We start from the raw sequence: 22,828 nt of genomic DNA, 5'->3' as shown, positions 1-22,828 counted from the left end.
TAAAGTCTTTTTTATACTATATAAGTAGCTATAGCTAAAACACAATCGTGCATCTGCATGTGCAGTAGTAGTATAGTAGTGGATCACTTGAATTTGGGACGGTTAAGACTGAAACAACACTTAGTTATAGCTATATCGTAACTACCCATTTACTTGAGTAAATGATAATTTCAAACGTTGAGAAGTTTACATTTTTGACATATAAAAGGTACGTGATTCAATGATGACAAAAAAAAAAAAGGTACGTGATTGATCTTATAGAAAGCTTTTTTTTGCTCTATCTTCACAAATATGTTTAGATCTTGTTATTCGTAAAACAAACTTGTAAAAAACTAATGTAGATATTTCAAAGAAAGTTAGGTGAGCAAAAAAATAACATAGTGTGAGGAAGAAGCAGACTAAGAATATTAAAAAAACGGAATAATGATATCATCACTATGAAAAAATATGCTGGAATTTGGACATGTTCTTTATATGCTCTACTCATACGATTCTTCACCACATTGGACTTTTGTTTGTTCGATGTGTAAAAAAAGATCTGATCATCATATCGCAATCTGGAAACGTATATTTTTCTAAAGTGAAATTTTATCAACATTCACAAATCACAAATTCCGGTATAATTTCAATTTTTTTAATCCAGAAAATAGATATATGTTATAACATTTAAAAACCAGCATACTAGATTGATTCATTTATCAATACAATAAAAGAAGAAAGAGTTTCTCTCATTTGTTGACACATCAGCTTTTTAGTTGAAGGAGGAATTGACACATCAGTTAAATTGTATAACCAATCAAATTATAACAATTAATACACCTCATCTTTAATTTGCCAACATGTCAATAATCACAATTCCAAGAAAATTAAAACCCAACAGAAAACAGTGACAAATGATCGATTAGATTTTAGCTGGTTCTATGTCTCTTCCAATGACATATATTTTCATGAACAAATCCTTTATTTTGTATTGTTTATGACTTTGAAATTTAGGATTATATATTAAGCGGAACATTGATTTCGACGGAATAGTTCCTAGCGTATTGAGCTACGATTGAGAGTGTATCCTGCTTTTTTAAGAGAAAACAAGTGTGGCTGGGTTGTCTTTACTTCAATCCATGCAAGTTTAATCTCTATGTAAATATCTGATGCTTGTCCTCCATATAATAAAATATGAATTTATTCTGTGTATTAAGGTTTGTAACGTGAATTCTTCTTATATAAAAACATAATCATGAGATTTGACTACCTTTTGTTTGTTTTTTATATTTATATATTTTTTGCGTGTTTTGTAGTTCCAACTCTGCTGTTTGATCGTATTTATATATTATTTTCCATGAACTGGCTGGACGACCTGCTTCTTGGTCGTTTGGTGACGAGAAGGTAAGCAAAGTAAACTTAATGATGTATATTCTAATGGTAGAGAGAAGTGTCACTCGTGTATACCATTCCCTGTTGTGTTTGGTGCTTTCAAATGGATTAGGATTAACAATATTAGCTTTGCTTAATGTGTCGTTTGATACTCTTAATTATTGATTTTGTGTTTAAATACTATTTTCTTTGGCCAAATTAAAAATGTTTTTTTCTGAATTATATTTAGTTGATGACTCGAATAGATTCGTTAGATTATTTTCTTTACAATAGTTTGGTAGAGCAAACATGGCAGAATCTCACACATGAATTAATTCTTCAAAAGAATTTCTTCAAGATTTCAGTGTCCTTCCTATCCTTATTGATTCATATTTGCAAGTTCACTGCAATTCATTCTTTGGTATGTCCTTCAAGTCACAACTCACTATGGTAAGATCAGACAGTTCAAAATCGAATTTCTTCTCTCATGAAACCAGAATAACCGTTCATGGAGGATGGGTTAAGTCTCTGGTTCAACTCACGTCCTTAGGAAGTTGTACTGTGTTTTCTTCTTGCTTAGGTCTTCTGTACTTATTTTTGTTTTCATTAGTTTGTCAAATTAGAGTAAAAAACAAGGATATCGTAGATGTAAACAAGGTTTTCCCCTAATATATTTTATATTCTAACAAAAGAAAAGTAAAGTAAATTGCACTATATTATAAATTGAAATTATAATAGACAACTACCGTAATTTAGATGGATTTGGTTTCTAAAGACAACTCACAATTGATGCCTTCTTGGTTTTACACGGTAGTTATATTTTTGGGAGTTGAGAGGAATAGTTTTGGAAGAAAAAAATGGGATTTCTGTTAAGTCAAAGTCTCTGTATGCATAAGAGAAGGATGATGAAGGTGTGAATATTACTTGCGGTGGAGAACGGAGGAGCATAAACCTGATTACCTGAGTGGAACACTTAACGTTGAGTACTTCATTAAGAAGGTAAATTTTTGTTCTCTTTTTCATTTAGAAAATAGCGTTGAGTCAAAATGATTCCATGTATATACAGTTTCGTCATTTTAAATTTTTATATGAAGGTGAAAGTCTGTTTATGATTTATTTGTGTTTGATTGTGGTAGTTAAAAGGTTTTGTTTGGATTAACAAAGCTTCAAAATATAAGAATGAAATTAATAAACTTTGCTGCATCCTAGCCAAGGTTTATATTTGAAAATTTGGTATATAAGTTTGTCAGAAACTAACTTATCAACATTTTTTCAAAGTCTGTTTAACTTGATATATATATATAGTGCTATTTCTTGATATATATATATATATATATATATATATATATAGTGCTATTTCACAGCCAATGCTTATTTTCTGGTATAGCTTGCTCTATATATAATTTTTTGTTAGAAAATAATTTATTAATAAATTATGTAGACAACTTATTGTTATTATATCAAAGACTTAAATTTCTTATAAGTAATGAACTGGTTGGACAATTGTTTTGTCATGTAGATATTGAAATCTCTAAAAAAGGGTTTTGGAATGAGAAATATATGAATGAATTTTACAATCTAAAAATATGAGTATAAGTAAAATTATAAAAATGAGCAAATACAAAATACTAAATTCTAAAAACATTTAAAAATTTAACTACTCATACTTACATTACATCAAACAAAATAAGCTTAGAAATCTATCCCGCGGCGTAGCGCGGCTATTTACCTAGTCTATCTTACTAATAGAGATCTCACGTTAAATTTTCAGTAATTTGTTCATAAAAATCTTATATAGTTTAGTAAATTAATTTTTTTTTTTTTGGCTAGAAGTAAATTAATTTTAATGATGAACTTGTTCTTTCTAGCCAAGAACCGGGTTAAAGAGTGGTTGGGTCAGTAAATAACTCAAATTATAAAGGGTTAAAAGGTCTTTCACTAATTTTGTTTTTTGTTTTTAATTAAGGAAAAGAAGAATGGAAATTGCTTTGGGTTTCGAGTAAAAAGGGCTGACAAGATTAAGACGACTCCGTCACCTCACAAGTAGAGTGAATCGAGAAAGAGAGTGACTGAGAGAGAGAGAGAGAGCGATGGCGAAAGATATGGATGTAGTGGAGATTGTGGAAGAGGAGGACGACGAGGAAGACAAGGAGGGCGAGGACTGGTGCTTCGTCTGCAAAGACGGAGGAAGCCTTATGCTCTGTGACTTCAAGTGAGTCTCTCTTCCCCTCTCTTTCTCATTACCGGATTTAGCTACCACTTACTTAAACTCTGATGAAGGATACCATAATGCTGATTTTGGTTTGAGGATTTTTGTTTCTTCTTTGCATGTTTCTTGTTTTTATGTTTTCTGGTGGTGAAGGGTGTTTGTTTGTGTTGTGTTCTTTCACTAGTAAAGTTCTTCTTTTTCATTCAATTTTGGTTTCTTTTTTATTTTTCTGTTGATTCTTTCATGTGAATGCACTCAAGTAGAGAGACAATTGTGTACCGTTCTGTAATTAAATGTGCAAAGGTGTTTCCTTTTTCTCTAGGTTTACTGATTAGGAGCTTAATTAGTTTACCAAATTGTCTTATTCAGTTTGCTATTGTAAGATTTTGCATGAAAATTAACAATCTTGTTATGAAAAAAGATCGTCAAGATGAATGTTTTGTGAGTCTTGTGATATTTATATGTATGCATCTATTGGTGCACCTCATTTGTGCTTGCTTATTTCAGGGACTGTCCAAAAGTTTATCATGAAAGTTGCATTGGAAAGGATAGCCCAGCAAGCAAGATTGGAGACTCGTTCATCTGTAGTAAGTGCTTATGTTCCCCCTTTATATACTAATTATTATCATTTTGGAGTAGCATACATGCTTTCTTTGGATTGTGACTTAGCTTCTGTCAGTGGTCTCTTCTTAACTACTTGAATGTCTTTATGTCTGGAAACGAGAGAAATTGGTTTCTGGATTCCTTGATTTCTGTTTCCGGTTGTTTTGTAGATAACCATTAGCATCTAACAAGAATAGAGTTTGTGCTTCTTTTTTTTTAATCATTGTGTAAGATTTTCCCCTGTATCTGTAGGTACATTGTTTCTTAAGGCTCTGAAACCACTTGTAACTCAAATTTCAAGGTTTAGATCAATAGTCCTATCACTTAGCGTACACTATCCAGTCTATATATTCGAAAACTAATGTACTAACTTGCCTAGGCCCTTGTGTCTGTTAGAATTTCCGAACACAGTTGGGGAACATACGTTTGAACTTTCATATTTGCAGTCAGAAGGCTACTGTAATTGTCATGCTTGCTTTCTGGAGGGACTAATGTTAAATTGTAAACTTTTAATTTTCAGAGTGGCACAGTTGCTACTTGTGTAGGAAGACACCAAAGCTATGGTGTCTTTGTTGCCCACATGCTGTATGTGAAGACTGTGTTACTCATGCTGAGTTCATTCAACTTAAAGAGAATAAAGGGTTATGCAATGAATGCAAGGAGTTAGTCGAAATTTTGGAGGAAGTTCAAGCATATGCTCCTGCTGCTGGGGTATGTTTCAAACGGCCATAACCGTATCAATATAATGTCTTATTATTTCCTTTTTACCCAATTTTGGATAGTAGTATTACTTTTACAGTTTTTCTCGAATAAAAAAAAATTATACACGGATATTAACTACTTATATATGTCCATCTCTAAAGCTTGTCTATAAATCATTGCTTGCTTTCTTTTTATTATAATGCACCAGGAGATTTAGGGAGTTTTGTTTGTTATTTTCTGTGCTGAACATTCCTTTGCTGCTTGGCAGGATAAGCTTAACTTGAAAGATCCGGAAACAATTGAGTGTCTGTTTCTTGAGTATTGGGAAATAACAAAAACGAAAGAAGATATAACCTATGACGATGTCCGCGATGTCTGTGCTTCAAAGCCACGAAAGAAAGGCGTCAAGTCAAAGTACAAAGAGGATCCCCAATTTTCACTTGGTGATGTCCAGACTTCAAAGTCAAGAAAGAAAGGCGTCAAGCTGAAGCACAAAGATGATCCCAATTTTTCACTATCTGACCATGCGGTCGAGGATGCAGGGAATTATAAAACAGTGGGCAATAAAAAGAAAATGGAGTATATCGGATGGGGTTCAAAGCCCCTGATTGATTTCCTAACGTCCATAGGGGAAGACACCAGAGACGCCATGTCACAACATAGTGTGGAGTCAGTTATCCGCAGGTACATTCGTGAGAAAAACCTGCTTGACCGCGAGAAGAAGAAGAAAGTTCATTGTGATGAGAAGCTGTACTCTATCTTCAGGAAAAAGTCTGTAAATCAGAAGAGGATTTATACACTTTTAAAGACTCACTTCATAGAAAACCTTGAAGATCAGGTTGAGGATTTCCTACCTTTGGAACATGGCTTCAGTGAAAAGAATGAAAAGGTTTTATTGCCGTGCAAGAAGCAAAAAACTGAAAGGTACGATGAGGAAACTTATGAAAAGGAAGTGGAACCTGAAATGCGGGCAACTGGTTTCGCAACGATCAATGTAGATAATATAAAGCTTGTTTATCTACGTAAGAGCTTAGTCGTAGAGTTATTGAAGCAGAATGAGAGCTTTGGGGATAAAGTGGTGGGAAGCTTTGTGAAAGTGAAGAATGACCCTAGGGACTTTATAGCGTACCAGATCTTGCAGGTTACAGGTAACCAATTCACGCTTATTAGTATCTGCTTTCTGTTGTAGGCTTTGCTGTTTTGTCTTTCTATCTTCTAGACTTTTAGATAATTCTGACTGTTTTTTCTCTCCCATTTGTTAGATGGCAGCTTATGAGACATTTTTATACTGTCAAATTCTATGAAAGTTCTCTCATCCATTTCATGATCACTACACCACAATCTCTGTCACACCTGATATTATTTTCCGTTTCTGTAGGCATTAAGACTGTTGATGACCAGAGTAAGGATGTGCTTCTTCATGTTGCTGGTATGGCAAGTGGCGTTCGCATTTCCAAGTTGGATGATTCTGACATAAGCCAGGTGAATCATGTCTGAACTTAATTCATATATCACCATTATATTTCCTTCAGTTTGATTTTGCTCTCTTTCGCATATTGGGAATCTTTTTTCTTGACAAATCTGCTGCAAGTACTGAGAAAGTATCTTTATAGTACTCCTCCTAGATGACTTCTTATTATAATATTTTATTTGGCTTTCAAAAGCTTCCTAAGAGCTAAAAATTATACTTCTCCACTTTCCTTTTTCAGGAAGAGATTAAAGATTTGAAGCAAAAAGTGATGGATGGCCTTTTGAGACAGCCAACTGTTGTAAGTTCTTAAAGGAATCTAAATTTTTGTCTGTATATCACAAGATTTATTTCTCTGTTTATAAAATATTATCTTCATTAACATTGTTGAATCCTCTGGTAAGACAGAGAGGTAGTTAAATCGTTGGCATTTGCATCCTCAAAACCCAAATCACGTTCCTGTCTTTCAGGAGCTAAAAACTCACCAACATTTTTTATATATATGACAGGTGGAGATGGAGCAGAAGGCTAAGGCTCTCCATGATGATATAACAAAACATGTGAGTATCTCTAGTTATATACGACAGTTAACAAATGTTACAGACTCTGTGTTTTGGTGCTGCATCTGACACGTTCTTGTGTAAATATCTTTGGAAAAATCAGTGGATTGCAAGGCAGCTTAACATTCTGCAGAGACGCATCAACTCTGCCAATGAGAAAGGATGGAGAAGAGAATATCCTATTTTAAGATTCAATAAAGAGAAACAGTTATCTTTTTTTAACACAGTTTCATATAATTTGACATGATGACAACATTTTGAAACACCTTAACTCTTTTCCCTTTTGTTGGACTGATTCTACATTAGAGGAGTATCTAGAGCAGAGAGAAGTTCTCGAAAAACCTTCAGAGCAGGAGAGATTATTAAGAGAAACTCCGAAGATCATTGAAGACTACATCGAGATAAAACAAGAACCAGATAGCAGCAAACAAGGGGATATCAGTATGACTCATGAGGCGGTGGTGATAGCTATCGACTAACCAAAGGATTATTCAGAGCATCTTTACAAGGAAGAAAGATCAATGCTGACTGTTGTAGATCTTTTTGTTCTTTATCGGTTGAATGGAAGTTTTCTCTTCTCTTCCATTAGAAAACTTAAGAAACTCGGCTAATATGTTTGATGTAGCTCTTTCTGGAACTTGGTAGCTTTTGCAGACAGAAACAGGAAGCTAACTATGTTTTTGTATGATGGTCATGTATGTTGTAGCATCAAAGTGACATGGGATGTTTCATGTTCATGTAATGTAGTATATGCCTAGTGATATGTTCTGCTCTTTTAAGAGTTGCCTTGTTGGGAAACAAGAGGAGGCTACTTAATAGTCCCAAACTTTGAAAACCCTAAAATATTTCCTATCTGTTTTTTAAAAATCACATTGCTTTGTATTCACAAAGTTCTTCGGTCGGACCTTTGTCATTCATCTTCGTCACCGTTGTTTCTTCAGTCACTTTCGTCTTCTTCTTCGTCACCGTCGTAGCTTCATTCATACGTAATCGGTGAGTTCCGTTTCTGTGTTTTAAGTTTGAAAACAAAGGTTTGAGGTTTGAGATGATTAATAAAATTATGGGTGATTTGAATTCGGAAACTGATTTTTAGAAAACCCTAGTCGAAATCGTGATGGATTCATGAGCTTTTGTTTCAATAAATGAAGATCCAATAAAATATTGCAGATCAGGTGTTCGACAAAATGTCTAAATGAACTTTTGACATATGGTTAAGCTTTTGCTTGTGGTACAAGTTTCAACTGGATGATGTATGTTTCGTATGATTCTTTATCCTAAAGCTTATGAATCCTTAAATATTTCAATGTCAGGGTGATTTTAGCCAAAAAAACAAAAGATGGTCTTGTTGTTACTCAAGGACATAGTTCCCGCGGCACAGAACAACATAAACACGCGTTTCATCATCCTCGACAAAGCAAGATCTCCTCCAACAGCAGCCAACAACGGGAAGAACTGTATCGCGTTGGCTGCAGATGAGACGGCTGCGGTTCACATACAGCTGTGGGGAGATGAGTGCGAGGAGTTCGAGGCAGGAGATATCGTGAAGCTCACGAATGGGATATTCTCATACGTGAGAAACAGTGGGCTCATCCTCAGAGCTGGGAAGCGTGGGAAGATGGAGAAGTTGGGAGAGTTCACTGTTGCGTTTGTCGAAACGCCAAACATTAGTGAGATCCAATGGATTCCTGATCCTGAGAATCCCAAACGCTATATTCAGAGCGCCGTCGTTTCAGCTTATTCCCGTATCTTCCCTCCTTTGCCTTAGAGAGCTTCACGATAACTTTTTTATTTACTACTATGTATTAATTAAGGATAGTTCAATATTTCTTTTGGAAAAAGGTAAGTTTTTCATGACTCAATGCCCTTATATATAGAAACAGAGTAGTCATTATCCGATTCCTTTGATTCCCGTTTGGCTAGGTTTGACAAAGTGAAGATTTTCTAGGGTTTAGGGTTTAGTCTCGGCACTTACATTCCTACCGGTGAGCTAGGGGTTTTGAATACGAAGATATGGACAAGATCATTGGGTTTTCTGATGATGAATTGCTCGTGAAGATCTTATCGTTTCTTCCAACTAAAGATGCGGCAAGCACAAGCATTTTGTCGAAGCATTGGAAGTTTCTTTGGATGCGGGTGCCAAAAATTGACTTCAACGAGATGAGCATGTATTCTTTAGTATCTTTCTGTCAATATATCATCTTAGAGGAGGATAAGAGAAGAGACTATTTAAGCAAGTCTGGAAAAAGCCATATGATGCGGCGTTTTATTGACAGGAATCTGCCATTACATAGCTCTCCGGTCATAGAGAGCTTGCGTCTCGAGCTTTTCACTGAGGCGTTTCAACCTGAAGACATCAAACAGTGGGTTGAAATTGCAATCTCTCGTTGCATTGAGGAGCTAAGCGTTGCTTTTTCTAGTTTCAATGGAATAATTAATGCAGTCATGCCGAGTAGCTTGTATACTTGCAAATCACTTGTGACGTTGAAACTAAAAAAACACATTCTCGTGGATGTTCCTCATGCTTTTTGCCTCCCCTCCTTGAAAACTTTGCACCTTCGACGTGTGATATACGCAGATGAAGAATCTCTTCAACGGCTTTTATCTAATTCCTCTGTTTTGGAAGATCTTGTTCTGGAACTATGTCCTGGTGACAATGTGAGAAAGTTTGCTATTATCATCCCGTCATTGCTTAGTTTATCCTTTGACATATCTGCTCAGTGTACTTCTGATGGGTATATCATAGATACTCCTTCTTTGAAGTATTTCAAAGCTTTAGATAGAAGTGATAGTACTTCTACTTCCACATGTTTTATTGTGAAGAATATGCCTAAGCTGGAGGAGGCACAGGTATGTGTTGGTCACAATGTCAAGAAGCTTCTCCAAGCTGTCACATCTGTCAAGCGTCTTTCACTGTTGGTAGAAGACAACAACAGTGCAGAGGTGATCATTTGAATCCATTGATAATCATAATATTCTAGTCTTCAATAATCTCACTATATATATATATATATATCACGACTTAGATTAATACTGAATCGTCCTTTGTACAGGCTGTATATGGTGATGATTTTGTCTTCAATAAGCTTGAGCATCTGTATTTTCATATCTATGGGACATTTTGGTCCAAGTTACTATTCCAATTGCTCAATGCTTCTCCCAAACTACGAGACTTCACTTTCAATGTAAGTTTCTTCCATAAACTATTATTTGTTTTGGGTTCTAATTCACTGTATCGTTTGATCTAACTCTCATTCTTTTTATTGAAAAAAACTCCCAAGGATGATCTTCTTACATATGATGGTATTATGGGTGCATCGGTTTGCTGGAAGCAACTGAAATTGTCGAGTCTCCAGACTTTCAAGTGGTTAGGTTGCCATAGATCCGTAGAAGGGAAAGATCTGGCGACATATATCTTTAGAAATTCTTGCTTATTGAAGACTGCAACAATCTCGCTCCCAGAAACGAATCTTGAGCTGGAGACGGAGGTGAACTTTTGGTTCCGTGGTTCACCCACATGCAACCTTGTATTCACTGAAGACTCGGACTATGGTGAAAGAAATCTTTGGTGGCAATCTATTTAAGTTTTTGTTGCATTTGATTTTAGATGATTTTATCGAGGAATTAGCCAACCTGTTATTGTGCTAACTTAAACTATAATCATAAGAGCAAGAGTCATAAGTACATGAATTCATAATCTTATAAGCTAAAACAGCAAAGTAAAGAGAAGAAATGCCCCACACAAAAAAAAAAAACACTATTCAGGAACCTATTCCCTGTTCTTTATTTCATCAAGAAACACTAACCAAAAATAAAATTCAAGATACTTAGTAGAAAAATCACTTAACCACACAGATCTTGATAACCGAAGCAGCTCCAATACGGTGTAGAGCCACCACAGCGTCACCATGGTTACACAGTCCTTTCTCGGTCGTCGCTGACTTCAAAGCTGACTCAATAATCTCCTCTGTAGATTCACTATCAGTTCACTATCGTAACAAAACACAATCTAGATCCTAGTTCATAAGTGAGATGAACACAATTCAAGGTTTACAAACTTGTAAAGAAACAAGTCAAGAAGAAAAGAAGAGAAGAGAAAGAGAGAAACCTTAGTATCAAGCATAAGAGCAGCGAGAATGCCGGTATTAAGCATAGCGGTGCGGAGATTGTCAAGAGTCTCTTGATGATAGTCATGGCTTCCATGAGAGAAATTGAAACGAGCAACATTCATGCCGGCTCTGAGCCACGTCCTTGTATAAACGGGAGGCACATTACCCGCCAATACATCATCATTCATTTCATTGGATATCTCATGGTCGTTTTCTTAACACAAAATAAAAAGAAAACATGTGCTGAGGAATCCAACCATCTATATAACCATTTTTGGTCAACTACCATCTACATAACCTATCAGAGTATTAATAATTGGAGAAAAAGAGCACATTAATAATGGAAAGAAGAAGCTACGGATTGTTTTGGTGAGCTCAAACAGGAATAGTTAAAGAGAGGGGGATAAACATTCTTACCGAATCTTAACCACCTAGCCGCCCAGCTTCTACTTGGATCCATCACAGAGATTATACTGCAAAACAATCTTAACATCAGATAGCTAGAATTATGAATATATCAACTTAGACAAAGAGACACAAACCACTAATACTCTCACTTCAATTTCTTAATACAACTCTTAAAGCAGCAAGCTTTGGGATATTTGCCACTAATTATGTAACAATTGAATAACTAATTCAACATTCAACAGGAATTTGAATTCAAACAGAGCTCAGAAACAAAAAAAAAGCAACAATCTGTGATTCAGAAAGCAACAATCTGTGATTCAGAAAGTAGTCTAAGTTCATCCTTAAGCAGAATCACTCCAAAGTCGAGAACTTTTCCACAACTATACTACATACATTAAAGCAAATCTTATGAAACCCTAGAAGAAGTGAATTGAAATTTGAAACAGTACCCATCAACGCAAAGACTTTTTGCCTAGGGAAGAAAAAGTAAAGTAAAGGTTTAAAAAATTTATGAAATACCCATTGAAATTAGGGTTAGTAGTGACCTCCACGATACGTTCGTGATCCTCTTCCATCTTGAAGAAAGGACAGTTCTCGCAACCAGCGTCCCTGAACTGTTTGAACCAAAATCAAAACAACTTATCAAAACACCATATAGCTTACTAAAGAAAGAAAGAAAAAAGCAAAACCCTAATAAAATAGAAGAAACAGAGAAAAGAGTAGAAGAAAAAAACCTGGTCATAATAGGTCTTGACGAGTCGGCAACAAAGACAATCGCTAAGCTCATGCCCGAAACTAGTCGGAATTTGGGCTGGTGATCTCTCTTCCCAAAATCCCAGTTTCTTCTTCTCGAAGCTTCTTCCCCAAGTTTTTTCTTTTTTTTTTTGATACGGGGAAACGAAGAAGACAGAGGAGTCGTCGTTCCTTGGGCCGTATTTGTTTTTTTTTATTATGTGCTTTAAAAATCAGATTAACATCCCCATTAAACAACAACACTCGAATTAATTAATTAGATTATTAATATACTAATTAATGAACTGTTAAAGTCGGCGACAGTGTTGTTTATAAAAGAGTGATTGAGCGAGCGGCAAAAAAATTTACAAGAACTTTCCAATTCTCTCATATGTCTAATTAATTATCCCATCTATCTTTCCCTCTAAATCCCATCAATTTTCTTGCTGTGTTTTGCTTTTTTTTTTTTTCAGATAAACCTCTCTCCTTTTTTTCTTCCTTGGGTTGATTCTTGTTCCAGTTTAGCGATTGATCTCAATATTATTGTTTGTGCAGGATGAATACAGAACCACTTTCGAAACGTGAACAGTAAAACCTCTATAAATTAATAAAAATTATAAATTAATAAATTTTGTTGGTCCCAAGTCGGTCAAGTGTGAAAAATAGTAAAATTCGATAAGATAATAAGATAATAATTTTTTTGAAATTCTCTCGTAAAATATGATCTCAATAATATCATAAATTAATAATCATGTAATTTTACATATATATATATATATATATATATATGTTGATATAATAACTTATGCTTTAAAATTTGATTTTAATCCAAAAGCTCATATCTATAAAACAATTATTATGTTATATTTTCAAACTATAATGATATAAAATACTCAATAACATGTCATAAAAATAACTAATGTTTTTTTAATTTTTTCAAATATCTAGATATCCATCATTTTCATTTTGATAGTTTTATAAGTGATTAAAATATGAAAATTGATATTATTATCCATAAATTTAAGTTTATGTATATCATTTGTATAAGTGATATTGTTTATAGTATGTGTAATTTATGGTCAATTATGTTTTCTAAATATTAGAAATTTAATTCTAAAACCATAAAATTTATAACATCCAAAAGTCTAATCTTCTTTTGCTAAAATTATCTCAACTAATAATTTTTAAAAATTTAAACAATTAAAATATATATCTATAAATTACTATAATTATTAATTAATATTACTATAAATTAATAGCATGCCATAGTACCAACATTATTAATACTATACATCTCTCTTAGAATCTTCCGGTCTCTCACTCAGTCTCTCACTATGCAGGTGTACATATGGCATAGATCAGAACCGAAAAGGCCTTTCAGATTGGCTGGACACGCAGCATCGGTGAACTGTGTGACTTGGCATCCACGTAACTTGCAGATGCTGGCGTGATGGCGGATGCATTAAGATTTGGGGACGTGCAACAGCTTGAACAAGCATGGTAACAGATGATGATGATGCTAATGACATAGACTGGAACTTTTTTCAATATTTGATAGAACAGAGAGATACATTTTACATTGGCCATTCTTTAACCACCTCCGGATGTTTGTTTTTTTTGTGAGTGTATCTAGTATATAATATAGCCAAATCATGTAACAAATCGTTTGTGGGACTATGGGACGTACACTTTTTTGGTGGCCTTGATCTACTTAAGTTTTTGTTGCATTTGATTTTTAGATGAGTTTATCGAGGAATTAGCCAACCTGTTATTGGCTAACTTAAACTATGATTAATAAGAGCAAGAGTCATAAGTACATGAATTCATAATCTTATAAGCTAAAACAGCAAAGGAAAGAGCAGAAATGAAAACACTTTTCAGGAACCTATTCCCTGTTCTTTATTTCATCAAGCAACACTAACCAAAAATAAAATTCAAGATATCACTTCACCACACAGATCTTGATAACCGAAGCAGCTCCAATACGGTGCAGAGCCACCACAGCATCACCATGGTTACACAGTCCTTTCTCGGTCGCTGACTTCAAAGCTGACTCAATAATCTCCTCTGTAGATTCACTATCAGTTGCTTTTGCAGATCCTTCAGCCAAAACCGGAATCAGACCTCTATATATCAAACTATGCCTCGCTGGTGACTCATCGCTGCAACTCCAGTTAAAGGTATCGCTGGTGAAAACTGGAACAACCACTGATAAGATTGGAACAGCTGGTCTGTACTTAGCCACCAGTTTAGCCGTTGTACCTCCTCGGGTCAACACGATAATGAGTTTGGCTTTGGCTTTGTTTGCAGTTCGTACAGCTGATGATGCAAGACTCTCAAGTGTGCTCATTGGAAGTGGAGTTGCTCTAATCATCTCCTTGAAGATTGTGTTGTAGTCAAGCGATGATTCTGCCTCGATGCAGATTTTAGCCATTGTTTTCACTGCTATCTCAGGGTAAGCTCCTGCAGCACTTTCTCCGCTGAGCATCACACAGTCAGTGCCATCGAGAACCGCGTTTGCTACATCAGTGGCTTCAGCTCGTGTAGGTCGTGGTGATTTGATCATAGACTCGAGCATTTGAGTGGCTGTGACCACTGGTTTACCCGCTAGGTTACACTTGTAGATCATCATCTTTTGAGCCAAGAAGATCTTCTCGATTGGAATCTCCATCCCAAGATCACCACGAGCAACCATGAATGCATCGGTTTCACGCAAGATCTCATCAAAATTCAGCACTCCTTCTTGGTTCTCAACCTTCAATAAGATTTAAAAATTTTAATCACAAGCCTACCTTTAAAACAACTTTAGCCACAGATGAAATAAAGTGTAACTTTGTACCTTAGACATCAACATGATACTTTTAGAATGTGATCCAAGTACTTTCCGGACGTTAACAAGATCTGAACCTTTGCGAACAAACGAAAGAGCAATCATATCGATGTGGTTTGGAACACCCCATTTAAGAATATCTTCTACATCCTTGTCAGTCAATGTTGGGAGATCAACAACAACACCAGGGAGATTCACATTCTTTCTTTCACCTAGCATCGCTGTATTCTCACATCGACATATAACAGTCCCAGACTTTGGATCACATGAGACCACAGCAAGACTTATGCTTCCATCTGCACATAGTATGGTATTTCCCGGCTTCACATCCACTGGCAACTTTTTGTAGCTCATGGAAATCGTTTTTTCATCACCCTTGATGTCATAATCAGTGGTGATTGTGATCTCCTGACCTTCCTTTAGTTGTATAGGGTTCCCATCTTTCAAGAAACCGGTACGAATCTCAGGCCCCTGTGATGTAACACTCATATTATTTTTACTGAAAATGGTTCTAACACATACATAGACTCCAACTACCTAATGTTTCTCTTAAATAACATATAAGATCTATCAATCAAGATCCTGGTTCATAAGTGAGATCAACACACAATTCAAGGTTTACTACAAACTTGTAAAGAAACAAGTCTAAAAAGAAGAGAAAGAGAGAAACCTTAGTATCAAGCATGACAGCAGCGAGAATGCCGGTATTAAGCATAGCGGTGCGGAGATTGTCAAGAGTCTCTTGATGATAGTCATGGCTTCCATGAGAGAAATTGAAACGAGCAACATTCATGCCAGCTCTTAGAAGCTTCTCAATCATTGTCACAGACCGAGACGCAGGTCCTAACGTACAAACGATCTTAGTCTTTGGAGTCCTCCCATCATTAGGTAGCTCCTTGAGTATCCCTTCTATGTCTATGTTGGACATTTTTTGCGTTACTCTACACAACAACAAAAAAAACACTACTCAGACTCCTGCTATGAACATTTGGAACATCATAATATACCCATCAATACAAAATCTTCGATAAAAGAATCAAAAACCTAAGATCAAGATCCATCTTAACTGACAAAACCCACACAGAAAAAAACAGACTTTACATCGATTCATCGCACAAAGAGAGATCACAACTGATCAAAAAGTCCACCAAACTAGCGTAAAAGACGGGATTTTTATAGATTTAGACGAATGAAATGAATGTTGTTTACCAGTGATCCGATCGATATAGAGACTAGATCTAAAGAATTGCGAAACTTTGAAAAAACGAAGTGATGATCGGATAGTACCTGAAAACGCAGAGGTTGCTTCTGTGGTTTTTTTGTTTGGAGTGTGATGAAAGCCGCCGGAGACTCTCTGAAGGTTGTTGTTCAAGTTTATAACAGCCACGTGGAATTTATTAAACTGAGTGAGACCCAATTACAAAATTTCATTTACCTATAAAAAAAAAATAAAAAATGTATCGCGGACTTGTTCGTTTATTTTGTTGTTTGTATATCTATTTTATTTTTTCTAAATCGTTGAAAATTAGTTACAGAATCAATTGTGGAACGAACATGCCTATGAGTCATATAATAGGATTATAAATGCCATTATTCTAACAAGAAGAATATGCTTTTGGATCTAAATTCTAATTCTAAAGAGTTGTGTACTCTTTCGAGAAGGTCTAAGCTTTTCATATGTAACGCAACCTTTTTTAGATTTAGACTTGTCTTCTCTAGATCTTGACTACACAAGTTTCTTCTTTCAGTTCTCATTAGAAGATTTTTGTTTTTTTTTGTAAGACTTAAGGAAGAAACCTAAGGAGTCTTGACTTGTACGAGACTTTCATCATGGACCCATCACAAGATTGAAGAAGATACAAAATTAAGCAGCACTTTATCAAATGTGTACATGAAGCTTAAAATGAGAAAGAGCACTACTTGGTCTTGTATTCTTGCCTTCTTCATGATGGTTTTGCTTCACATGCGTTTCGGCAGAACATATTGTACATGCTCTTCTTGGCATAGGATCTGCCAGTGAATCAACACAACGCACAGTTTGAAAAAAAACAGAAATCAAACATAACTTAAGCTAGTAAGCTACTAATGTGTTGCCAAGTCTAGTTTCAAATCGTTTACCTGCATTTCCTCAGGGAGTGGCTCTGACACCGCAAGAGTGTAGCAACCAGGAGCAAACTTCCCTGTCAAAATTTAGCAACCTCATACGATCAGCAAATCAAACAAGGAGCCAAAGTGTCTTGAATCTCTTTAGATCTAAAGTCCATATTCCACTTTTTTAACAGATTTAGGCTCTGAGCCATGTTCTTCTATAAACAGGAGACACATTACAAGCGTCATCATTCATTGGAGATCTCATGGTCATTTTCTTAACACAATGAATGCAACAGTAATCTAACCATCTATATAAACTATGAGAGTATAATAATTGGAGAATAAGAGCACATTAATGGAAAGAAGAAGCTACGCTAGTTTGGTGAGCTCAAACAGGAATAGTTAAAGAGAGGGGATAAACATTCTTACCGAATCTTAACCACCTAGCCGCCCAGCTTCTACTTGGATCCATCACAGAGATTATACTGCAAAAACAATCTTAACATCAGATAGCTAGAATCATGAAAATCTCAACTTAGACAAAAACACACAACCCACTAATTCTCTCACTTCAATTTCTTAATACAACTCTTAAAGCAGCAAGCTTTGGGGGTATTTGCCACTAGTTATGTAACAATTGAATAACTAAATCAACAGAATTTGAATTCAAACCGAGCTCAGAAAAAAAAAAAAAAAGCAACAATCTGTGATTCAGAAAGTAGTCTAAGTTCATCCTTAAGCAGAATCACTCCAAAGTTGGGAACTTTACCATAACTATACTACATACATTAAAGCAAATCTTTTGAAGCCCTAGAAGAAGTGAACTGAAATACCCATCAACGCAAAGACTTTTGCCTAGGGAAGAAAAAGTAAAGGTTTAAAATTCATGAAATACTAATTATGTAACAATTGAAATTTGAATTCAAACAGAGCTCAGAAACAAAAATAGCAACAATATGTGATTCAGAAAGTAGTCTAAGCTCATCCTTAAGCAGAATCACTCCAAAGTTGGGAACTTTAACATAACTATACTACATACATTAAAGCAAATCTTTTGAAACCCTAGAAGAAGTGAATTGAAACAGTACCCATCAACGCAAAGACTTGCCTAAGGAAGAAAACTAAAGTAATGGTTTAGAGTTCATGAAATACCCATTGAAATTAGGGGTAGTGACCTCCACGATACGTTCGTGATCCTCTTCCATCTTGAAGAAAGGGCAGTTCTCGCAACCAGCGTCCCTGAACTGTTTGAACCAAAATCAAAACAACTTATCAAACACCATATAATAATCTTATACAAGAAAGAAAGAAAAAGGCAAAAGCAAAACCCTAAAAAGATAGAAGAAAGAGTGAAAAGAGTAGAAGAAGAACCTGGTCATAGGTCTTGACTAGTCGGCAACGAAGACAAGCCCTAAGCTCATGGCCGAAACTAGTCGGAATTTGAGCTGGTGCGCTTCCCATTATCGCTTGTTTTTCTCAATCACTTACCTCTCTCTCGATCTCTCTTCCCAAATCCCCCAGTTTCTTCTTCACTTCTTCCCAAGTTTTTTAATAACCACTTGGAATCGGAAACGAAGACAGAGGAGACGAGTCTTTTCCCTTTTCCAGTGATTGGGCCGTATTTGGGCTTTTATTTATGGGCTTTTAATATCATATTAACCATCCATTAAACAACACTCGTTATCAAACGCATCAACAAGTGTTACTAATTTTGGTTTGATTGATCATTACTTGTGATGGTTTGAATGTTTAATCTCATCGCTAATTCTATATATCTTCTTTGTTAAGTCTCTTTCGATGAGACGGCTGTTAAATTTTTATTCTAGAGCAAAAAAAATCTATGAATTTTTCAAGATGAAAATATTACCGATGCTAAAGGAGTCAAGAAATGTTTTTTGCCTCTTGATTTTGAAAAGAAGCTTAAGAATGAGCTTGAAGGGAAAGCTCTTTCAGATTCTAGTACAGATACATTAATGATGATTTCATAATGTTCCTCCAATCTCTGAAACATTCATATATAGAAACAACTTAATGGATGTGGTATAAGTATATAAGTAAAGTCTATTGAAATCACAGACTAAACCACAACCCTCATCAAAGAGATCAAAAGTAACATTACTGGATGGGTGCATAGTCGTATTACCTGTACAATCTCCGAACGATGAATCATCAATCAGCTCACAATCATGATCACAGTATACAGACATCTCACGATCATCAACATTATGAAAGCGACAATTTTCCTATCATGTACTAATGTCCTTTCTAACATGAACTCCAGCCTCCTTTTTGGGATGACTAAAGGAGGAGGAAGCAAGCTTTTGAACTTTTCCACAATGGCGGGCTTTGAAGCTGCAAACTTTTGATTGTCTAGGTTAACTACCATTTGTAAGTCATTCTTCTTCTTTGCGTTGATACCAAGAGGAATGATTTTGTCTTCAAGAATCGGTTGAGCACTCTCCCACTTTCCTTCATCGTGTTTCTCAAACAACTGCTGCTCTAAGAGCAAGAGAATCAAATCCCTTTTATTGGGAAGTTAAGACTGCTCCACAACAGTAACGCTCAAATCTAAATCATCTTTTTTTCTATTTAAAAATTCAAATTATCACAACAGAAATTTAATTTTAAACATAATATAAAATGCTTTTTTCTCTAAAACACTTAATTACTATTTTCTTTTAATCAATATTGACACTTATGGTTCTAAAATATTAGAATTTTTACATTTAATACTTTTAGGGAAAATATTGCTTCTCACCAAAAAAAAATTGTAAAAAAACAATATTTCATAAAAATTGTGAAAATATTTGTTGAAATTACTCTCAATCTACCGATAATAAAAATTACAAATTATAAAAACGGCCTGTAAGGCCAAATAACCCCTAGCTAGTTAGATGTTAAAAAAAAAAAACAATGGAGTTAATATTTTGATAACATGCTCACTATAGACAACGTTAAAAGAATAAAAAATGGCTTGCCACCGTAGAAAATTGATAACTCTGGTGATACTATCGGGAATCAGTACATAAACTGTTTTAATAGTCCATCAGAAAGAAAATACTTTATGCCCTTAATTACCGAACCGGAAGATATGATATTTGTTATGCTTACGATAAATAAAAAAATTTTGCAAAAAAAAAAAAAAAAGTAAGTAAATTATATGTTTTTTTTCTTTCAAATGATAACAATAATTAATAAATTAAAAGTTTACTCTATGACTTTTATGTTCAAATTTATGGTTATTAGCCAATTAGTTTAATGGATATGCGATGTGGTGTTGGCTCAAAAGTTTTTACTAATACCACAACTATAAAACATGATTTAATTAATAGTAAGTATAAATATATATAACGTCCAAAATTTGTCATGAATTGGGACTAATTAATATTTATTGATAAAATTAAGGATGTCATAAATTAAACAAACATTGTAGTTTTATTGTTATGTGAGGCATGTTATGAATATGCGGGGGAGGCATGTTATGTAAACCAACGGTGAAGTCTGAACTACTCTCTATGATGCTTCACGTCAAGAGCTATATCTAGATTTAAGCTAAGAGATGGTGCTTGTTCCAAATGGATTCAGAGATGAATTTTTCCCGGAAGCAAACACTTGTGGGACATGATAAGCTGGTGGTCAATCATGCTCTGGTTATTAACATTAGTTCCAGTTTTTAAATTTCAATCAACTTAATCCAAAAAAAAAACAACAAATAAATGTTTGTTTCTAGATCAGCGTAATCATATATTTTGTTCATCTAGATTAACATAAAGAGAAACATTATTATTATTATTATTATTATCAATATTGGAAATGGAAAAGAAAGAAAAAGATACATTTATTGGATTAATAAGAAACAAAAGTTAGCAAAGACGAGTGCAGTAGCAGCGGCGATGAAAGCCATGACAGTGACCACCGGAAAAGCCCTCGGTACGGCAAATCATGGCACAGTTGTGGTCGCTCCAACACATGCGCTTGAAGTGATGGCTCTTTGATTGGCACATCCTTCCCTCAATCCCAATCTCCTCTAATTAATCACGCAAAATTAATGGATATATCAAATGCAACATATATGTTATAAACACTCTGTGCATTGTAAGTTTTACGTATACTGATTTGAAAACATATGTATTTGGCTTGTGGCTCGTTTACACAGCAAAGAATATGAGTTTAACAAAGGTTTAAAACTCATGTATAATTGCTCTTAAACCGAGTTTAATTTATATACGTATAAATAAAACTTACGAGATGAGAAGAGAACGAGAAGCAAGAAGAAGGTTGCCAAAAACTTGTTCTCCATTTAAAATCCTACGATATTAGAGAAACTTTTTTTGTTTTTCTTGTATATATTGAAAACGTAAGTAGTGAATCGAGCAGGAGCTACCTCTCCATGACTCCATATATATAGTAGAGTTTCATATCTAGTTTGGTTAGGGTTTTTTGTTTTGTTTGGTTACATAGTGTAGGTAAGATTATTTTATTAACAAATATATTTTGACGATTTGTATTAAAATCACCTAAAAATCGAGTCTTAAACAATTTGTTGATCTAGTTACTTATATCTTACTCTTTCCGTTTGAAAGCAAAAAAAACATTTAACTTTGTTTAATTAATGATCATCGTCTATTCGTTTTATAAGAAAGTATCTAGTCTATCTATTTTTAGTATAAACAATAATAATAATTTTAATGTGTCTATTAGTTTGGACATAGAAAAATGTCCATGTATGACATTTGAAACAGAGAGAAAACTGTAGTACTCTATGTTTATTGGTTCGATGCTATGAATATGCGTGGGATAAACGATGAATTGCATACACACAATATAACAAAACAAAATGCAAAAAAAGTAAATGTTTATCAAATATACTTCCATTAAACATTGTGAACTTATTAAGATTGGCTAGAGGGACAATGGTCGGCGAATAGCAACAATTTAACACAAGTAAAGAAAACTTGAACTTTCTTATGGGGAAATGGTTTACAGAGAGGGCCAGTCACGTGCGTTGTCTCTACTGGACAGTGGGAACTGAACTGCACAGTTTACCACTCACAGTCGGGCACAGTCTCACCCCTCACCCAAACGCACTTTGCTAGTCACGTGACTTAACAACATTACTTATTTACTTACTATATCAAGCCAGACAAATATATGGGCCTTAAGCCAACTAGAGAGATGTGAAACGTTACTAAAGCCCATACTATGTGAAACATACATACAACCAAGAAACTCCAATTTCGGCCCTTGACAACTATAAGAAGAAAAAAAATCAACTTCTGTTAATCTTAAACTTTAAATGCATTTATGCACATTTGAACTCCAATGATGATGCAACAATTTTTGCGTTTTTACGTTAGCAATTATGCTTATTGAATGTGATAATATGTAAACAAAAACAAACACAAAAATACAACTGTGGACTGGAAACAACTAATTTCCTACTTGATGCGTTACGAACCATGATTGATTACAGTTTGCAGATACTCTTTAAATAATGATGCGTCTACTATACTATACCAACTACAACAAATATAGATCTCACCATTTAAAAAAAAAAATAGTTTCATTTGTATTTGTAATAGGCTTAATCTACATTACAAATTCAAAGAGTTATCTTGAAAAGAATACAAAACAATATTATCCACAAGCCTAAAATTATTGATCACCATTCTTTTGAATTTATTTAACGTATGAGAGAAAGTGTATGTAGATTGTAGAGCAACCAACCCCACGTGGTTGTCAATAGATTGGCCCATAGTTACGGAAAAC

The 22,828-nt window shown here is 34.7% G+C and overlaps 6 protein-coding genes and 1 long non-coding RNA gene across 8 annotated transcripts; 3 read left to right on the top strand and 4 right to left on the bottom strand.

The window, feature by feature from the left end:
* Nucleotides 1-3,303: 3,303 nt before the first annotated feature.
* LOC104741698 (uncharacterized protein At5g08430) lies at nt 3,304-7,735 on the top strand. The gene is made up of 9 exons (XM_010462607.3): nt 3,304-3,562; nt 4,067-4,146; nt 4,683-4,873; nt 5,133-6,012; nt 6,243-6,346; nt 6,574-6,633; nt 6,842-6,892; nt 6,996-7,066; nt 7,194-7,735. The coding sequence occupies exons 1-9, from the start codon at nt 3,441-3,443 to the stop codon at nt 7,369-7,371; spliced, it is 1,737 nt and encodes a 578-aa protein (XP_010460909.1). The 5' UTR covers nt 3,304-3,440; the 3' UTR covers nt 7,372-7,735.
* A 493-nt stretch (nt 7,736-8,228) lies between these two features.
* On the top strand, nt 8,229-8,746 carry LOC104741684 (uncharacterized). Its single transcript, XM_010462587.3, has one exon. It carries the CDS (start codon nt 8,229-8,231, stop codon nt 8,655-8,657), a length of 429 nt encoding a protein of 142 aa, XP_010460889.1. The 3' UTR covers nt 8,658-8,746.
* Nucleotides 8,747-8,902: 156 nt separating this feature from the next.
* Nucleotides 8,903-10,599, top strand: LOC104757317 (putative F-box/FBD/LRR-repeat protein At5g62970). The gene is made up of 3 exons (XM_087492344.1): nt 8,903-9,832; nt 9,916-10,074; nt 10,171-10,599. Exons 1-3 carry the CDS (start codon nt 8,903-8,905, stop codon nt 10,471-10,473), a joined length of 1,392 nt encoding a protein of 463 aa, XP_087348470.1. The 3' UTR covers nt 10,474-10,599.
* Nucleotides 10,600-11,415: 816 nt separating this feature from the next.
* Nucleotides 11,416-12,283, bottom strand: LOC147949335 (uncharacterized). The gene is made up of 3 exons (XR_015574605.1): nt 12,141-12,283; nt 11,926-12,020; nt 11,416-11,471 (listed from the first exon to the last, which is right to left on the bottom strand). It is a non-coding gene; the product is annotated as an uncharacterized LOC147949335 (long non-coding RNA).
* Nucleotides 12,284-13,882: 1,599 nt separating this feature from the next.
* LOC104741674 (pyruvate kinase, cytosolic isozyme-like) lies at nt 13,883-16,518 on the bottom strand. Of its 2 annotated transcripts, none has more exons than XM_087492316.1 (4): nt 16,256-16,518; nt 15,639-15,909; nt 14,978-15,439; nt 13,883-14,893 (listed from the first exon to the last, which is right to left on the bottom strand). In XM_087492316.1, the coding sequence occupies exons 2-4, from the start codon at nt 15,894-15,896 to the stop codon at nt 14,081-14,083; spliced, it is 1,533 nt and encodes a 510-aa protein (XP_087348442.1). In that variant the 5' UTR covers nt 15,897-15,909; nt 16,256-16,518; the 3' UTR covers nt 13,883-14,080. The 2 variants fall into 2 exon arrangements, with proteins under 2 accessions (XP_087348442.1, XP_087348445.1); XM_087492319.1 differs by having other exon boundaries at nt 16,178-16,303.
* A 120-nt stretch (nt 16,519-16,638) lies between these two features.
* Nucleotides 16,639-18,668, bottom strand: LOC104741666 (transcription elongation factor SPT4 homolog 2). Its single transcript, XM_019238410.2, has 5 exons — nt 18,431-18,668; nt 18,212-18,303; nt 17,489-17,544; nt 17,087-17,148; nt 16,639-16,978 (listed from the first exon to the last, which is right to left on the bottom strand). The coding sequence occupies exons 1-5, from the start codon at nt 18,518-18,520 to the stop codon at nt 16,928-16,930; spliced, it is 351 nt and encodes a 116-aa protein (XP_019093955.1). The 5' UTR covers nt 18,521-18,668; the 3' UTR covers nt 16,639-16,927.
* Nucleotides 18,669-20,829: 2,161 nt separating this feature from the next.
* On the bottom strand, nt 20,830-21,463 carry LOC109127608 (defensin-like protein 6). The gene is made up of 2 exons (XM_019232595.2): nt 21,305-21,463; nt 20,830-21,086 (listed from the first exon to the last, which is right to left on the bottom strand). The coding sequence occupies exons 1-2, from the start codon at nt 21,357-21,359 to the stop codon at nt 20,923-20,925; spliced, it is 219 nt and encodes a 72-aa protein (XP_019088140.1). The 5' UTR covers nt 21,360-21,463; the 3' UTR covers nt 20,830-20,922.
* Nucleotides 21,464-22,828: the final 1,365 nt, after the last annotated feature.

This window comes from Camelina sativa, chromosome 2 (assembly GCF_030686135.1).
Source record: "Camelina sativa cultivar CO46 ecotype springtype chromosome 2, ASM3068613v1".
Classification (NCBI taxonomy): Eukaryota; Viridiplantae; Streptophyta; class Magnoliopsida; order Brassicales; family Brassicaceae; genus Camelina; species Camelina sativa.
The sequence above is the reverse complement of the archived record's forward strand: the minus strand, read 5'-3'. Positions and strand labels throughout refer to the sequence as shown.

Excerpts from the sequence above, each read along its gene's own strand:
- LOC104741698 (XM_010462607.3), top strand. The coding sequence starts at position 3,441 with ATGGCGAAAGATATGGATGTAGTGGAGATTGTGGAAGAGGAGGACGAC. Across the intron at positions 3,563-4,066 it reads CTTATGCTCTGTGACTTCAA|GGACTGTCCAAAAGTTTATC; the intron begins GTGAGTCTCTCT and ends TGCTTATTTCAG. Across the intron at positions 4,147-4,682 it reads TGGAGACTCGTTCATCTGTA|AGTGGCACAGTTGCTACTTG; the intron begins GTAAGTGCTTAT and ends TTTAATTTTCAG.
- LOC104741684 (XM_010462587.3), top strand. The coding sequence starts at position 8,229 with ATGGTCTTGTTGTTACTCAAGGACATAGTTCCCGCGGCACAGAACAAC.
- LOC104757317 (XM_087492344.1), top strand. The coding sequence starts at position 8,903 with ATGGACAAGATCATTGGGTTTTCTGATGATGAATTGCTCGTGAAGATC. Across the intron at positions 9,833-9,915 it reads AAGACAACAACAGTGCAGAG|ATTAATACTGAATCGTCCTT; the intron begins GTGATCATTTGA and ends ATCACGACTTAG. Across the intron at positions 10,075-10,170 it reads TACGAGACTTCACTTTCAAT|GATGATCTTCTTACATATGA; the intron begins GTAAGTTTCTTC and ends AAAACTCCCAAG.
- LOC104741674 (XM_087492316.1), bottom strand. The coding sequence starts at position 15,896 with ATGTCCAACATAGACATAGAAGGGATACTCAAGGAGCTACCTAATGAT. Across the intron at positions 15,440-15,638 it reads CTGTCATGCTTGATACTAAG|GGGCCTGAGATTCGTACCGG; the intron begins GTTTCTCTCTTT and ends GTTACATCACAG. Across the intron at positions 14,894-14,977 it reads GTATCATGTTGATGTCTAAG|GTTGAGAACCAAGAAGGAGT; the intron begins GTACAAAGTTAC and ends ATCTTATTGAAG.
- LOC104741666 (XM_019238410.2), bottom strand. The coding sequence starts at position 18,520 with ATGGGAAGCGCACCAGCTCAAATTCCGACTAGTTTCGGCCATGAGCTT. Across the intron at positions 17,545-18,211 it reads ACTACCCCTAATTTCAATGG|TATAATCTCTGTGATGGATC; the intron begins GTATTTCATGAA and ends TTGTTTTTGCAG. Across the intron at positions 17,149-17,488 it reads GGCTAGGTGGTTAAGATTCG|GGAAGTTTGCTCCTGGTTGC; the intron begins GTAAGAATGTTT and ends AAATTTTGACAG.
- LOC109127608 (XM_019232595.2), bottom strand. The coding sequence starts at position 21,359 with ATGGAGAACAAGTTTTTGGCAACCTTCTTCTTGCTTCTCGTTCTCTTC. Across the intron at positions 21,087-21,304 it reads TCTCGTTCTCTTCTCATCTC|AGGAGATTGGGATTGAGGGA; the intron begins GTAAGTTTTATT and ends GTGATTAATTAG.